The sequence below is a fragment of the Nicotiana tabacum genome, chromosome 6 (assembly GCF_000715075.1).
Source record: "Nicotiana tabacum cultivar K326 chromosome 6, ASM71507v2, whole genome shotgun sequence".
In the NCBI taxonomy this organism is placed as follows: domain Eukaryota; kingdom Viridiplantae; phylum Streptophyta; class Magnoliopsida; order Solanales; family Solanaceae; genus Nicotiana; species Nicotiana tabacum.
In genome coordinates this window covers 137,558,684-137,576,993 of record NC_134085.1, presented here as the reverse complement: position 1 = coordinate 137,576,993, position 18,310 = coordinate 137,558,684, and the positions used below count along the sequence as shown (strand labels likewise).

General features: G+C 41.3%; 1 protein-coding gene and 1 pseudogene across 1 annotated transcript; both read right to left on the bottom strand.

The window, feature by feature from the left end:
• Positions 1 to 1,213: 1,213 nt before the first annotated feature.
• Positions 1,214 to 2,622, bottom strand: LOC107829934 (hevamine-A-like; annotated as a pseudogene).
• A 12,810-nt stretch (positions 2,623 to 15,432) lies between these two features.
• On the bottom strand, positions 15,433 to 17,936 carry LOC107826038 (protein CURVATURE THYLAKOID 1A, chloroplastic-like). Its single transcript, XM_016652974.2, has 5 exons — positions 17,656 to 17,936; positions 16,688 to 16,818; positions 16,484 to 16,591; positions 16,217 to 16,288; positions 15,433 to 15,637 (listed from the first exon to the last, which is right to left on the bottom strand). Exons 1-5 carry the CDS (start codon positions 17,795 to 17,797, stop codon positions 15,572 to 15,574), a joined length of 519 nt encoding a protein of 172 aa, XP_016508460.1. The 5' UTR covers positions 17,798 to 17,936; the 3' UTR covers positions 15,433 to 15,571.
• Between the last annotated feature and the right edge of the window lie 374 nt (positions 17,937 to 18,310).

Here is an 18,310-nt window from a genome sequence, read left to right as displayed (position 1 = left end):
GAAAATTGGTAGAAATCATGACTTTAGATGAAAAACCTAGGGTTTAATAAAAACAAGATTTTACCACGAAAATGATTTGAAACTTAGTGAAATCATGTATTTATGTTCCTAAGGTTATGGGTAACAACTTTCTTGAAATATTTCTGGAATCCGGGTACGTGGGCCCGGGGGTGAATTTTAGAAACTTTACATTTAGGGTTGGGTAATCACTTAAATAGTTAGAATATAAGCTTTTGAACATATTTTGATTAGTTTTTACACTATTTGAATACTTTTGGATTGTTCGACTACGATTTGAGAGTTTGAGCGCATTCTTGAATTTGTCTTTGAGACAAGGTAAGTATTCTTTCTAAACTTGTAAGAGGAAATTAACCCTATAGGCGAATTAAATAAATGTGTGTACCTATTTGTAGGGGCTATGTACGTACGAGGTGACGAGAGTCCGTACATAGCTAATATTATGCTATTGCCTAGGTAGTTAGGACCCTTATCATACTTTATTTGAAATGTTTGTGCCCTTACTTGCTAATTTAATTACTTAAGTTATGTCGGAATTTGATAAAAGAAGTGTAAAAGGCTAAATTCACTTACTTGAAGATTTAATGAATTACTTGACTGTAAATATGAAATTGTGTTTTCTTTAGAAAAATGATTGCTATTTGTGGATCAGGCCGAACGCCTCGGTAGTAAATAGATGCATCTATGGTTCGCGTCGTTCGATCCTCCGGCAGTGCACAATTTAAATATTATGTTGGATCGGGTTGCACGATCTCGACATAACTTGCGCATGATAATTCTTTGGGACTCTCCATGATTGATATTGCTTAAAGGTCTTGAAATATAAGCTGTTAAATGACAAAACTAAATTTGGAATTAATATTTGTGAAAGAAGAACTTGTTATTTCCTGTTATTGAGCTTTCAGTAGTATTCATGAAATCCATGCTTAGTATAACATTTTAAATATATTATTGTTTGTGTCAAAGTCGACCCCTCATCACTACTTCTTCGAGGTTAGACTAGATACTCCTTGGGTACATGTTATTTATGTATTACATTTTAATTACATGTTATTTTTAAGTTAACAAACCTCTTAGGATGCCAAAATTTCATGGAGGTTTTATAGATAAGCTTTTTCATGGAAGAAGCCAAATTCCACTAGGACATTTTTTTTTAGTCTTACTACTTTTATTTGAATTGCCTTTTAAACAGTAGAGCAAACAGTACAATATGAATACAGACACCATGATTTCAGCAAGGTAGAAAAACCCAAATGCTTAATTCATAGCCTTTCGGCTTTAATTATTTCTGAATTACCCACAAACAATTTTCACACACTTTTCAGAATTGAAGCACTATATCCAGTTTGTTCGTCCCAAAATTTTGACCACAACATAACACCACCATACTTGCGCGACTTCTTAATCACCGGAAGAATCTCGCCGGTCAACACATCCGTCGGAATGAACCCACTTCCGGCAGCTTGTGGTGCCGCCGGAAGCCCTAAAAATATCCTTCTAGCCTTCACCGACGACGTCCACCGTATCCAAGAAATTTTAGATTATCAGTATTATTAGGAGTATACTGACAAGGAGGATTATTGTAAAATTGAATCCAAACAAAGTCAAAAAGCGTTGTATTTAAAGCAGTACCAAGCAATCTATCTGGAAATGGGCATTGTGGAGCTGCAGTTAAGTACACTTTTCTTCCAATTCTACCATAAGTTTTCAAGTATTTAGCTAAATCTTCATAAAAAAGAGATGATCCAAGCTCAATATCAAAGTCAATTCCGTCAAGAATAGCATTTCCTAAAGGCCTAAAAGAGGAACGTCCTCCCAAAAATGTTTTCCATAAATAACGTGCAACATTTTTGGCGTCTTTTTTGGAAGCTAAAGAGTAATTTCCAACGCCACCACCAATAGACAACATTACTTTGACACCTAATTTTTGGCAGAGCTTGATTTGTGGGCCAACGATTGTGCATCCGTTGACGGCGGGATTGCAGTGGCCGGCAAGATTGATTTCTGGGGTTTGGCCATTTCCGAATTTGTTAAGGAAGGCTAAGTTGACATAGGAATATCTGCCTGAGGCACAGGTTTCTTTTAAGGTTGCTTCGTTTCCGTTTTGGCCCCAGTAAATGGATATGCCACCAGCAATTGAGGTTTGGACAAGAGCTAGGAATAAGACAGAAGAAAGAAATTGATGTTTGGTGGCCATTTTGGAATAGAGTATATGGTAATTCAATATTGGTGATATGATGGAGACTATTAATAGAAGGAAATGGGAGATTTTGGGAAATTGAGACAGCGGTATTTCTTGTTTAAAATAGTACCACTCTCTCGCATTATGTGGATTCTTAGAATATTTTGACCAAAGGCAGCTGAATTATGGGAGTCTTGGAAGGAAGAGGTCAAACATCTACTGCCTTTTTGGACATCAAAATATCTCCACTATCTCGCATTTTGTTTATTTTTGTCTCTATTTATTTTCTCTTTCCAAAATCTTTTGACAAAGAAGGGGGTCCGTAAATAGTAAGGATCTGTTAATAGAACAGTATTATTACTGAGTGAGGAATCGAGGAAAGATTGACTGAGAGGGTGACCTTTAGTGAAAGCAGAACCTGTACCCAAGTGATGTAAGATGCAGTCACAACTATTATATTTAAACTACAAATTTCTTTTCTTAGTGTAAAATCTCCAAATCTCTTTTATTAATGAGAATTGGTAAGTCCTATACTAAGTACGTATGCTTTAACATTTTGTATATACATATATATATATATCCCCTTTTTGTCTCGTGATTATCACTTGGGTTGAGTCAAGCGCCTACGAGGCAATTCAAACAGAACTGATCTGTTTCACAAGTAAAAGTCTAAAACATGCAAGTAGGTTCACAATTTGCAGTTTTATTGGACCTTCCACCAAGTTTAACAGGTCAATAATCAATAGTCCTGTGTGGTTGCAACGCTGACTCAATCTATTTTTAACCTCCGCGTAGGGACTAATTGCTTCCACTGCAGAGGGCTGGAGCCATTTCGCAGAATCAATCTATTTTTAACCTTAATAACTGTTTAAGGTTTGAATTTTAAAATGCTTTATGATTTTCCTTATTATTCGCCTTTCCGGTACAAATAAAAACCAGGATTGACTAAATAATCCTGTCTTAAACGTTTGGATCAAGGAAAGACGTGCTGCTGATAATGCGCCATATGGCAAGCTGCAACACTTCCAACTACTTGATGATTGAGTTGACCAAAGAATACATATTTTTTTAAATGTAAAAATGTTTTAAAAGTGTATAATGTATATTGAACACCCTTTCTCGAAGATTATTTTTACTTCTTTCAAGTTTGAACATCCTTAAAAGAATTCCTGGCTTCACCACTAGCACGAACTATCCATTAGTTGACCAACAAAACACATACTCCCTCCGTTTCAATTTCAATTCAGATGGGTAGTTTAACTCGGCACGGAGTTTAAAAAAAAGATTTTTGAGTCTTGTGATCTTAAAAGCTTAAATGGTAAAAACTTTATGGGTCTATGATATTTGTGTGATTATAAAAATTTCTCATTAAAGGTAAAATAAAGAGTATAAAATTGAATTATTTCTAATTGTAGAAATATGTCATTCTTTTTGGAACGGACTAATAAAGAAAATGTATCATCTAAATTGAAACAGAGGAAGTATTATTTTTGCATAGTCAATCAATGCTACATTTAGTAGTTAGATGAACAATGCAAGCCGTATATTAGATGAACAATGCAAGGCCTTATAGTCCTCTAATCCAAGAAGCCTTACGAAGAAGAGTAAATGACAGGATATGCACATGATGTTTATATCCAGTTATTTACAAGTAGAGGCGGACCTATGCCTGGAAAAGAGGGGTCACTGAATTCTGTTAACTTCAACAAAAATGCTGAATAAATAAGTGTATGTATGTCGGAATCCATCATATATTTTGCTTGGAAACCTTAAGATCAAAAGTACGACGGAGGCACTGGTTGAGTAGTTCGCTCATGTATCCCCACCACCTTCAAATCCTCGGTCCTCCTCTGTTTACGAGTTCCGTAGAATCCAATATTTTGTCTCTTAGTTTTGGAGTTGAACTATAAATATGAAAAACAAGTACAATATAGAGTTGGATATAGTTTTTAGAACCCACAATGTTTAAGTTATGGATTTTCTGTTGTCTCATGCAGAAACCTATACACTGGCTTTTAGAAATTATAGTAACCTTCAGTTGAACAAAACAGTTAAACAGAGCCAAGAATCTCTAATCATTTCTTGTTGCTAGCGCAGAATGTGCAATTTTCATGCAAATAAATCTTATCTTCTGACAGAGTGTCCCAAGCTGATCAAAATTATTGGTTCAGAATCCCTGTTCATTAAATTATGCACCAATTTATGTACTCCCGTTTAACACATAATCATAGGCAATATTTCAGATCTATTCATGACATGTTAGCGAATGCAGTGGAGGTGTGAGTTGACAATATAATTTGCACCATTAAAACCTTTGACATTTTTGGAGCTTGGCCATCTCTACTCATTTAGCTTTGTCAGAGATTGCAAAGCTCTAGCTCTTCTTGAAGCAAGCATTCGCAGTCCGCAGAATATAAAAGAAACATATCTGTTCTGTCAAATGGTTCTCTTCACTTTTTAAGGAAGGATAAATAGCACAAACTACTAGATTAATTAGTTTCTAAAATTTGTTGGATGTCTCTATTCAGTGCAATGCAATATCCTTTCACCAGACTATCTGTAATGACCCGACTGATTGTTTTGCCTTTTAGAACCCTGTTTTCTTAAATAAAACTTCCCGCGCTTGCTTTAGCTAATTTACGACTTGCAAGGACGGTTGTTTCGGGATTTGGAAGAGTTTGGAGTGAAATATGCCCATTTGATTCCTTAGGATTTTCTTAAAAAGGGCTAAGTTTGACTTTGGCCAACATTTTGAGCAAACAGACCCGGATTCATAATTTGACGGTCTCGAAGGGTCCGTAGGAAAATATGGGACCTGGGCGTATGCTCGAAATCGAATTCCGAGGTCTCTAGCCCGAGTAATGAATTTTTATTAGAAATTGTTAATATGAAGTTTTAAGGATTTAAAGAAACTAATTAATGATTGATCACATGGTTATCGGGCTCGTATGTTGATTCCGAAGCCCGGTATAGGTTCGAAATAACATTTAAGACTTGCCCGAAAAATTTGGTGTCAATCCGAGTAGTTTAAGGGCGTTTTGGCCATTAAAGGAAAATTAAGAACTTGAGGTTCATAAGTTTGATTCAATTGGTTTTAGGGGGTGATTCTTAGATTTAGCGTTGTTTCGGGCGTTCCGAAGGTTTGAGTAGGTCCGTTTCGTCATTTAAGACTTGTCGGTATGTTCGGGCGGGGACCGGGAGCACCGAGCATCAATCGGACGAGGCTCGAGTGAAGTTGAAATTTTTGAGAAGTGCTGAAGTTGCTACTTCTGTCATAACCGCACCTGCGATTGGTGGACCGCAGATGCGGTCCATCTATCGCAGATGCGGCCCAGGGAAGGCCAGGCCAAACCGCAGAAGCGGCTCTTGAACCGCAGAAACGGCTCTGCAGAAGCGGCCTCAAGACCACAGAAGCGGTCCCAACCCTTTAGGCCCTTTTTCATATATGCGGCCCTTTCTCGCAGATGCAAGACCGCAGATGCGGTCCTCTGACCGCAGATGCGAAAATTGCTGAAGCCGTGAGCTTCATTTAATACGGTTCTAAGTCAATTTTTACTACTTTTCACTCCTCCATCGGCGATTTTGGGAGCTTTTGAGAAGAGACTTCCACCTAGCATCTTGAGATAAGTCTATCCCACTAATTCTTAGTTTAATACTTGTGTTTTAGGTAGATTAAACACTAGAATTTAGGTAAATCAAGGGGTTAGAGCAAAACCTAGGGTTTTTAATAAAAGTTAGATTTAACCACGAAATTTGTTATGGAATGAATTAGAAATCATATATTATCGATCCTTAGGTTATAGAGAACAACTTCCTTCGAAAGATTTCGGAATCCGGGCACGTGGGCCCGGGGTCGGATTTTAGAAAACTTGTGTTAAAAGTTGGGAAATTGCTTAAATAGTTAGAATTCGATCTTGTGAGTTTATATTGACTAGTTCCTACCTCATTTAACTAGTTTGGGATCGTTCGGTTCCGAATTAAGGGCTTGGACTCGTTCTTCATATTGGAAGTGCACTGTAGAGCGAGGTGAGTCTCCTTTCTAACCTTGTAAGAGAGAATTGTCCCCATAGGTATAATAATTGAATTAATTGCTATTATATGCGGGGGCTACGTATGCACTAGGTGAAGAGAGTTCGTGCGTAGCTACTATTATGTTAAGTCCGAGTAGTCTAGGGCCCAAAAGCATGCTCCACGTGATATTCTTGTAATTTGATGATAAATTCGGATTCGTATAAATTATGTTGATTAAGGTAAATGAGACTAGTAGAGGAACCTTATCTTTCTTGCTCTTTTAAAGGAGAACTTGAATATTCCTGTGAATAACTACTCCCCAGATATACATTATCGTCTGCTTGTTGATGAGTTTATTTATATTTGACTGCGTCACACGTGTGATTCGCGAGCGGGGTAATAGATGCATCTATGGTTCGAGCCGTTCGACCCTCGACAATGCACAATTTACTTTTATATTGGATCGGGCCGTACGTCCCTCGGTGTTACTTGCGCATGCTTTACTTAGTATTTCTCTGTGGACTGAACTCCATATATGCCTTGAAACGTAAATAGATACCCATGATATTATTTGGAAAAAGAACTGTTATTTCTTGTCACATAATGCTAATAAATTGTGCTATCCTTACTTACTATAAATTCTTTCTCATATTATTTGACCCTAGTAGGTATCAAGTCGACCTCTCGTCTCTACTTCTTCGAGATTAGACGGGATACTTACTGGGTACATATTGTTTATGTACTCATACTACACTTCTGTACTTAATTGTACAGGATCTGAGGCAGGTGTATCTGGCTATCAGTCTGGTGCGCATCCCTGAGCGGAGTTCGAGACTTCTACGGTGAGTTGCTTCCCTTTCCGCGTCATTCAGCAGCCTGAAGGAGTCTCTCTTATGTATTTTGCTATCTATTCTGTTTCGGACAGTAGGATAGTGTGATTCTTTTGTATATTCTACTAGTTGCCCACAACTTGTGACATCAGGTCTTGACATACACATTAGTAGACTGTATTATTTTTGGGATTGTATGATTATTTTGACTTTACTGATCATTTCTGATTTTTTCTCAACTTAAAGAATCATAGGAACTATGTTTCGGTAAAAGTAAATGAAAGTTTATTTAATATTTTTCGCGTTGGCTTGCCCTGTAATGGTGTTGGGCGCCATCACGACCCTTAATGGATTTTGGGTCGTGACAACATGGTATCAGAGCACTAGGTTCACGTAGGTCTCACAAGTCATGGGCAAACCTAATAGAGTCTTGCGGATCAGTACGGAGACGTCTGTATTTATCTTCGAGAGTCTATAGGGTGTTAGGAAAACTACTCTTCATTCATTTCCTATCGTGCAGTGGTTGGTATACTAAATTTCCCTCTTCTATTCTCTCACAGATGGTGAGGACACGCGTGGCTGATGTTCCTAACCTGGGCAGAGTTTCCCCCCCATTGCTAGAGGCCGAGGCAGAGGCCGAGAGAGGGCACCAGCCCGAGGTAGGGGCCGAGGGCGTCCCAGAGTTATCCCAGTAGTACCACTAGCAGATCCTGCGAGAGATCCTATTATCGAGGAGCATGGCGAGGTGCTCGCAGCTGAGCCTACCCCGACAGACTTTATGACAGCACCGAGATTTCAGGAGGTCATGGGCCGTATGCTACGGTTCATGGATTCTATGACTCAGGCTGGTTTATTTACAACAGATCCAGCAACATCACAGGCAGGAGGGGGAGCACATACCCCTACTGCTTAGGCTCCTGGACATGCAACTGCAGTGTATCAGACTCCGGGTGCACTACCCGCAGATGGAGCCTAGCCAGTTGCTGCAGTGGCGCCCCAGCTCAGACCAACTGCGGACGATGACCCGCAGAAGTTATTGGATAGATGGACTAGACTTTACACTCCTATCTGCGGGGGTGAGCGACATGAGGATGCCCAGGACTTCATTGACAGGTACAGGGACAGACTGCACAACATGAGTATATTGGAGTCGCATGGAGTTGACTTCACTACTTTTCAGCTGGAGGGCAGGGCCCGCAGATAGTGGCAGTCCTATGTTCTTGGCAGGCCAGCAGGCTCTCCTCCCCTCACCTGGGGTTAGTTCACCCAGTTATTCTTGGATAGATATATTCTACCCTCCGAGAGGGAAGAGCTACGGTATCAGTTTGAGCATCTTGAGCAGGGTCAGATGTTTGTGACCGATTGTGAGGCGAGGTTCTTTGAGTTGTCTCGCCATGCACTCATGATACTTCCCATAGATGCAGAGAGACTGCAGAGATTTGTTGCGGGGTTGCACCCCGGTATTCGAGCTAGCATGGCCCGAGAGGTGGAGATGGGTATTGAGTATTAGCTAGTGGTAGAGATTGCTTGCAGGATTGAGGGGTATCGCCAGAGGGGTAGAGAGCAGATAAAGCAGGACAAGAGGGCCCGATTTTCGGGAGAGTTCAGAGGTGCCCCAGCTAGGGGTAGAGGTCACTTCGGGAGGGGTCAGCCCAGCATGCCCCCGTATTCAGCACCACCACCCCCTCCCCGAGGTGCTCCAGTGAGGCCTTATTTCAATGCGATGCCGGAGAATTCTTACCGCCCACCAGCTATTCAGGGTTCCTTTGGGGGGTATTCTGGTCATCAAGATTCTTCCAGTGCTCACTTCAGTGCCGTGCCAGAGAGTTCATATCGCCCACCAGCCATCCAAGGCTCTTCTAGTGGGTATTCGGGTCAGCAGGCTCAGACTTCAAGGTAGCAGGCTATGGTACCGAGAGTATGCTACGAGTGTGGAGATCTGGGTCACATGAAGAAGACCTTCCCTAGACTTCGGGGCAAGGCAGTGCAGCAGGGTCAGCAGCCTATGACTTCAGCACCGGCTACCCCGCTACCTAGAGGTGGAGGGCAGACTGGTAGGGGCCGTCCTAGAGGTGGAGGCCAGGCAGGGAGAGCTTGGCCAGCTATTGCTCAGTTAGGTAGAGGCCAGCTAGCCGACACTCCAGCGAGATTCTACGCCTTTCCGGTTAGGCCAGATGCATTGGCCTCAGATGCCGTCATCACATGTATTATCTTCATCGGCGGTAGAGATGCTTCAGTATTATTTGACCCAGGGTCTACTTATTCATATGTATCATCCCTGTTTGCTCGTTTCCTGATTATTTCTCCTGAGCCTTTGGGCATTCCTGTTCATGTGTCCACTCTCGTGGGTGATTCTGTGATTGTGGATCGGATCTACCGGTCCTGTGTGGTTACATTCCGTGGTTTCAAGACTAGAGCGAATCTCATGTTGCTTGACATGATCGACTTTGAGGTCATCCTGGGAATGGATTGGTTGTCTCCCTATCATGCCGTCCTAGATTGCCATGCCAAGACTGTTCATTAGTGATGCCAGGGTTCCCGAGGTTGGAGTGGAAGGGTTCCGCAGTTGATACGTCTAGTAGGGTTATTTCTTTCATGAAGGCTCAACATATGGTCGAGAAGGGGTGTTTGGCTTATCTAGCTTATGTTCGGGACGCCACCGCAGAGTCTCCGACGATTGATTCAGTTCCGGTGGTTCGAGAGTTCACCAATATGTTTCCTTCTGATCTTCCTGGCATGCCACCGGATCGTGATATTGATTTCTGCATTGATTTGGCTCCAGGCACCTAGCCTGTATCTATCCCACCGTATCGTATGGCTCCTAAGGAGTTGAAAGAGTTTAAGGAGCATCTTGAGGAGTTGTTAGCAAAGGGGTTTGTTAGACCCAGTGTATCGCCTTGGGGTGCACTCGTGTTATTTGTGAAGAAGAACGATGGGACTATGCGGAAGTGCATTGATTACTGCCAGTTGAACAAAGTTACCATCAAGAACAAGTATCTGCTGCCCCGTATCGATGATTTGTTTGACCAATTGCAGGGTGCTAGCGTGTTCTCGAAGATTCACTTGAGGTCAGGGTATTATCAACTGACGATTCGGGACTCGGATGTTCCGAAGACTGCATTCCGGACTAGATATGGCCATTATGAGTTCGTGGTGATGTCCTTTGGCTTGACTAATGCCCCAACAACATTCAAGGACTTGATGAACAGGGTATTTAGGCCTTACATTGATTCATTTGTCGTCGTCTTCATTGACGACATCTTGATATACTCCCGTAGCCTGGGGGAGCACGAGCAGCATTTGAGGGTAGTGCTTCAGACCTTGCGAGAGCAGAAACTATATGCTAAGTTCTCCAAGTGCGAGTTTTGGCTAGAGTCAGTGGCATTCTTGGGGCATATTGTATTAGGAGAGGGTATTAAGGTGGACCCCAAGAAGATTGAGGCAGTTCAGAGTTGGCCACGTCCTACTTCGGTGACCGAGATTAGGAGTTTCTTGGGGTTAGAAGGTTATTACAAACGATTCGTGCAGGGCTTTTCATCTATTATATCACCTCTGACTAGATTGACCCAGAAGGGTGCTCCTTTCCATTGGTCCGATGATTATGAGGCGAGCTTTCAGAAGCTCAAGACAACCTTGATTACAGTACCAGTTCTTGTGTTACCTTCCGGTTCGGGGATGTATATGGTATATTGCGACGCTTCGCGCGTTGGATTGGGATGAGTATTGATGCAGGAGGGGCGAGTTATTGCCTATGCTTCGCGCCAATTGAAGGTTCATGAGAAGAATTATCCTCTGCACGGTTTAGAATTGGCCGTGATTGTTCATGCTCTAAAGATATGGAGGCATTATCTGTATGGGGTGTTATGTGAGGTTTATACGGATCATCGCAGCTTATAGCATTTGTTCAAATAGAGGGATCTTAATTTGAGGTAGCGCAAGTGGCTTGAGTTACTGAAGGATTATGATATCACCATTTTTTAATCATCCGGGCAAGTCTAATGTGGTCGTGGATGCCTTAAGCAGGAAGGCAGAGAGTATGGGTAGCTTGGCATTCATTCTAGCGGAGGAGAGGCCACTAGCTTTGGACATTCAGTCCTTGGCTAACAAACTTGTGAGGTTGGATATTTCAGAGCCCAGCCGAGTTCTTGCGTGTGTGGTTGCTCAGTCTTCATTATTGGGGAAGATCAAGGCCTGGCAGTTCGATGATCCACATTTGCGGTTCTCAGAGAGATGGTGCTTCAGGGAGGTGCCAAGGAGGTTTCTATTGGCGAGGATGGTGTTTTGCGACTGCAGGGTTGTCTATGTGTTCTTAATATTGATGGTCTGAAGGAGAGGAGGCACATAGTTCACGGTATTCCATTCACCCGGGAGCTACGAAGATGTATTGCGACTTGAGGCAGCATTATTGGTGGCGGAGGATGAAGAAAGACATAGTAGAGTATGTGGTTAAGTGTTTGAATAGCCAGCAGGTCAAGTATGAACACCAGAGGTCGGGTGGCCTACTTTAGCAGATGCCGATACTGGAGTGGAAGTGGGAACGCATCACCATAGATTTCGTAGTTGGGTTGTTGCGAGGCCGGGTGGCCTACCTCAGCAGATGCCGATACTGGAGTGGAAGTGGGAGCGCATCACCATGGATTTCGTAGTTGGGTTGTCGTGGACTTTGCGGAAGTTTTGATTCAGTATGGGTCACTGTTGACAGGTTGACCAAGTCAGCCCACTTTATTCCAGTGGAAACTACTTATACAACAGAGAGGTATGCTCGGATCTACATTCGGGAGATAGTCCGATTGCATGGTATGCCTATTTCCATCATATCAGATAGAGGCCCTCAGTTCACTTTGCATTTTTGGAGAGCTGTTCAGGGTGAGTTGGGGACCCGCATGGAGCTTAGCACGACATTTCATCCACAGACCGACGGGCAGTCGGAGCGGACAATTTAGATTTTGGAAGACATGCTCAGAGCATGTGTGATTGACTTTAGATGGCAATGGGATCAGTTCTTGCCCTTGGCGGAGTTTGCATACAACAACAACTATCAGTCTAGCATAGAGATGGCTCCATACGATGCTTTATATGGTCGCCGTTGTCGTTCTCCTATCGGGTGGTTTGAGCCTGGTGAGGCTAAGTTATATGGTACAGATTTGGTATAAGATGCCTTAGATAAGGTAAAGTTGATCCAGGAGAGGTTTCGCACAACTCAGTCCAGACAGAAGAGTTACACAGATCAGAAGGTGCGTCATGTATCATTTATGGTTGGCGAGAAGGTCCTCTTGAAAGTCTCGCTAATGAAGGGTGCTATGAGATTCGGGAAGAAGGGCAAGCTGAGCCCAAGGTTTATTAGCCCATTTGAGGTGTTGAGGCGAGTTGGGGAGGTGGCTTACGAGCTGGCTTTACCCTCAGCTTATCGGGAGTTCATCCGGTTTTTCATGTATTAATGCTTCAGAAGTATCATGCCGATCTGTCCCATGTGTTAGACTTCAGTACTATTCAGCTAGATGAGAGTTTGGGTTATGAGGAGGAGCCAGTTGCCATTATTGATAAACAGGATTGCCAGTTGAGGTCCAAGAGGATTTCTGCAGTAAGGGTCCAGTGGAAGGGCCAACTAGTCAAGGAGGCGACTTGGGAGTCCGACGAGGACATGCGGAGCAGATATCCACATTTATTCGACAGCTCAGGTACTTTTTTATGTCCGTTCGAGGACGAACGTTTGTTTAAGAGGTGGAGAATGTAACGACCCGACTGGTCGTTTTGCCTTTTAGAACCCCATTTCTTAAATAAAACTTCCCACGCTTGCTTTAGCTAATTTACGACTTGCGGGGACGGTTGGTTCGGGATTTGGAAGAGTTTGGAGTGAAATATGCCCATTTGATTCCTTAGGATTTTCTTAAAAAGTGCTAAGTTTGACTTTGGTCAACATTTTGAGCAAATAGACCCGGATTCGTAATTTGACGGTCCCAGAGGGTCCGTAGGAAAATATGGGACCTGGGCATATGCCCAGAATCGAATTTCGAGGTCCCTAACCCGAGTAATGAATTTTTATTAGAAATTATTAATTTAAAGTTTTAAGGATTTAAAGAAACTAATTAATGATTGATCACATGGGTATCGGGCTCGTATATTGGTTCTGAGGCCTGGTATAGGTCCGAAATAACATTTAAGACTTGCCCGCAAAATTTGGTGTCAATCCGAGTAGTTTAAGGGCGTTTTGGCCATTAGAGGAAAATTAAGAACTTGAAGTTCATAAGTTTGATTTATTTGGTTTTAGGGGGTGATTCCTAGATTTAGCGTTGTTTCGGGCGTTCCGAAGGTTCGAGTAGGTCCGTTTCGCCATTTCAGACTTGTCGGTATGTTCGGGCGGGGCCCGGGAGCCCCAAGCGTCAATTGGACGAGGCTCGAGTGAAGTTGAAATGTTTGAGAAGTGCTGAAGTTGCTGCTTCTGTCATAACCGTACCTGCGGTTGGTGGATCGCAGGTGCGAGACCGCAGATGCGGTCCATCTATCGTAGATGCGACCCAGGGAAGGCCAAGCCAAACCGCAGAAGCGGCCTCAAGACCACAGAAGTGGTCCCAGCCCTTTAGGCCCCTTTTCGCAGATGCGGCCCTTTCTCGCAGATGCGGTCCCCTGATCACAGATGCGTAAATCGCTGAAGCAGTGAGCTTCATTTAATACGGTTCTAAGTCAATTTTTACCACTTTTCACTCCTCCATCGGCGATTTTGGGAGCTTTTGAGAAGAGACTTCCACCTAACATCTTGAGGTAAGTCTATCCCACTAATTCTTAGTTTAATACTTGTGTTTTAGGTAGATTAAACACTAGAATTAAGGTAAATCAAGGGGTTAGAGCAAAACCTAGGGTTTTTAATAAAAGTTAGATTTAACCACGAAATTTGTTATGGAATGAATTAGAAATCATATATTATCGATCCTTAGGTTATAGAGAACAACTTCCCTTGAAAGATTTCGGAATCCGGACACGTGGGGCCGGGGTCGGATTTTAGGAAACTTGTTTTAAAGGTTGGGAAATTCCTTAAATAGTTAGAATTCGATCTTGTGAGTTTATATTGACTAGTTCCTACCTCATTTAACTAGTTTGGGATCGTTCGGTTCCAAATTGAGGGCTTGGACTCGTTCCTCATATTGGAAGTGCACTGTGGAGCGAGGTAAGTCTCCTTTCTAACCTTGTAAGAGGGAATTGTCCCCATATGTATAATAATTGAATTAATTGCTATTATATGCGGGGGGCTACGTACGCACTAGGTGACGAGAGTCCGTGCGTAGCTACTATTATGTTAAGTCCGGGTAGTCTAGGGCCCAAAAGCATGCTCTATGTGATATTCTTGTAACTTGATGATAAATTCAAATTCGTATAAATTGTGTTGATTAAGGTAAATGAGACTAGTAGAGGAATCTTATCTTGCTTGGTCTTTTAAAGGAGAACTTGAATATTCCTGTGAATAACTACTCCCCAGATATACATTATCGTCTGCTTGTTGATGAGTTTATTTATATTTGACTGCGTCACACGTGTGATTCGCGAGCGGGGTAATAGATGCATCTATGGTTCGAGCCGTTCGACCCTCGGCAGTGCACAATTTACTTTTATGTTGGATCGGTGTTACTTGCGCATGCTTTACTTAGTATTTTCTTTGTGGACAGAACTTCATATATGCCTTGAAACGTAAATGGATACCCATGATATTATTTGGAAAAAGAACTGTTATTTCTTGTCACATAATGCTAATAAATTGTGCTATCCTTGCTTACTATAAATTCTTTCTCATATTATTTGACCCTAGTAGGTATCAAGTCGACCTCTCGTCTCTACTTCTTCGAGATTAGACGGGATACTTACTGGGTACATATTGTTTATGTACTCATACTACACTTCTGTACTTAATTTTACAGGATCTGAGGCGTGTATCTGGCTATCAGTCTGGTGCGCATCCCTGAGCGGAGTTCGAGACTTCTACGGTGAGTTGCTTCCCTTTCCGCGCCGTTCAGCAGCCTGAAGGAGTCTCTCTTATGTATTTTGCTGTCTATTCTGTTTCGGGCAGTAGGATAGTGTGATTCTTTTGTATATTCTACTAGTTGCCCACAGCTTGTGACACCAGGTTTTGGCACACACATTAGTAGACTGTATTATTTTTGGGAATGTATGATTATTTTGACTTTACTGATCATTTCTGATTTTATCTCAACTTAAAGAATCATGACAACTATTTTTGGGTAAAAGTAAATGAAAGTTTATTTAGTATTTTCCGCATTGGCTTGCCCGGCAATGGTGTTGGGCACCATCACGATCCTTAATGGATTTTGGGTCGTGACACTATCTAATGCGAATACACAAATTCTGAATGCGTGGATTTGGGGTGGGGGGGGGGAGGGGAAGAGGTGTTTTGCATGGGGTAGTTGACAAGTTTGTGATGTACAAGAGTATACATGACTAATTGTAGAATAGAGAGGAAAGCTTCGTAGCTGAAGCTTATTTGTTCAGATGTTCTCTGACCAGCAGTGCGGAAACTGACGTGCTATTCCTCCCCAGTAATCTTTTTCTTAAGAGTTTGAAAATCACTTCCCAGTTCATCCCTTCCAGACTGAGAAAAAAAATTCAATTTTAGTGTTAGTATATGCACTATCTACCCTGAAGTGTGTTTATATACACTGACAAGAAACGTTTACTAGTAATAAGATACTGTATTCAGCATGTGATTGCACTCTTGCAGTACAGATGTAGATTTGTGGCTTGCCAAACTAAAATCGAAACATGATTTCCTAGGTTAGTTGGCATGTTATCTCTGTTATCTGGAGGTGAATTTAATAACTAATGTAACTAAAACATATCAAAACTTAATGATAACCCCCACCCCCTAGAATTGGCAAAATCAGCAGCTTTTGTCACTTTAACCTTTAATTTGCCTTAGGTGACACAGGAAATTTGCAAAATTGGCCGATATGTAACTGAGTAGGAAAGAAATGAATGAAACATTAACTCATTTGAAGTAAGACTGGAGTCATGTGAAGCTGTATGGTTTAGAATACAAGATTGACCTGAAAATTCTTAGTAGAAAACTCTTCCAGTGCATGCTATTCTTATTCTAGCCTATGTCTATACCAAGTGTAGAATAGATATTAATTCCAAGATAATCTGCATTTCTTTCATGCTAAGACCATACCTTAAAGAGAAGATATGTGTAGACAAACCATCCAAAGTATCCAAGGCCGACCAACTCCAAAAACTTGGGTAACTGGTTTAAAAATGTTAAACTGTGAGAGATATTCACTTAAGTTCAAGAATCACAAGAAAGCAGAGAGCAGAAATTAGGATAACCACAAAAACACTAGGCTAACTAAGGCTAGTCACAATGTATTACTATTAATAGTATTGGCACCCTATAGTTTGCTACAACACAGGAAAAGACTAGTACAATTGGATCACCTACCAATGGAATGGAGTCTAATGCATCGATGACGATTGAAGACAACCAAAGACCAAGGATTGCAGAACCTCCATAAAGGAAGATTGTTGGTTTCTTTTCGAGTCCATCCCACTATACATAGTTGGATTACAGCAAACGAAGAAGATGAGCCAGTTTTGAGGCATAGTGAACGAACTATGAAGTGCTCAGAAAATAAGAGAGCCTTACCTTGTCTTTTACGCTGGAAAATACTTTTCTGATGCGAGTAAAAGATTCAGAATTTTTTTCTTCTTCTTCTTCTTCAGAAGCCCTGATCTTGAAGATAGGAAATCTCTTGGAATCTATGTGACGTCGAAAGCCTGAAAACTTTAACAGCTTAGACCAAAGAACTCTGGCTTGATAAAAGACAAGTTCCAGTAATCTCCTAGAATGAAAATTTCAGAAAACAAAATTTTTGTCTTCCCTATTTGGAGCTGTAAAAAGACTTCTCCACTTTGAACATAAACGGAGGTCTTGCTAAAGTACTAACTTTGCAATTTGTGTTAAATTTGTAGGCCAATTGATCAATGTTTTTATTTCCTTAATAATGGGCAACTCTCTCCAGACCCTACGGTGTGAGATAATACTGGGTATGTTATTGTTATAATGGACAACTCGTTTATTCATACTTAGATATTTAAAAAGAAAAAAAAAGAAGTTTGAAAGCTTAGATAAAAATGGAATTCTACTATTTTCCCTTGAAAGTTCGATTCTGACAGTTTCTAATAGCACAATATCACTAGGGAGATATCTCTCCATCATTGATTATAGACATCTCGTAGAGCATTTTCCTCTTTTGGGCACTTTATAGGCTGATTGAGTTGAGACCCATATTATCTTTAAGCTTTAGGAAAATGATACGAACTCTGTATTAAGAAAGAAGTCAGTTTTCCGAAATTCCATTACGATCTAAACCGAAAAACTCACATCTTATTATACTAAATCATTTCATCCGCTACTTGTAGCCTTTCTTGGTTCGTAGAAGGTTGACATAGTTAAGCTGAATATTTTATCTCAATCAATCAAAAATGACTCAATTAAATGTTTTAGCTAACATTAGCGGCTTTATACTCCATAAAACAGTACAATATATACACCAAAACCTCAATCTGGGAATCGTAGAAGAAAGAAGACAGAGGTGTTAAGAGAAATTATACCTGATGGCGGCCTAAAAGACGATGAAAACGACCAAGGATGAAGCAGAGAAGGGAGATTGGAATGACGCAAGCTCATGGAGGAATGAGGAAGTGACATGATCCGTTCCATTGAAGGAGATGAAACAGAAGAAGCTGTAGCCATTATTGCTGTATAATTCTTCTCTCTAAATTCCCTGTTCCTATATCAAATATGGAGTTGACACCAGCTATCCTTTTGACTATTTTAATATGTTGTTGTTCCAATCAGCTTATTTATTTCACTAGATATATACTAGTATGTTATTTCCCACAGGTACAAGTTAAGTAACTCTAGCCTCGCCATGTGCATCAGAATTCAGAAGGAGAAGCCAATAAGTTAACTCGTTGGCTTCTCTTTTCAAAGGTACCTACCTCCCTCCCTCTTTTGTAGTATATGAGTACAAAATGTAGATAAAGTGCTGTCACAAATTCCGGGAGGCAACTAGTCCAGTTTATTAAATAACATGTCCCTGTTTTAATACTCCACCAATATACTTACTTCCATCTCTTTCTTACCCAAGTCTGGAAGACCTAAAGTTAGGTGAGCAAAGGTGGGTGAGTGGTATGATTAACAAAGTGGAATAATTGAACCCGTCCTAGCGGGTCACACTCACTAATAAATTCATAACTAACACAT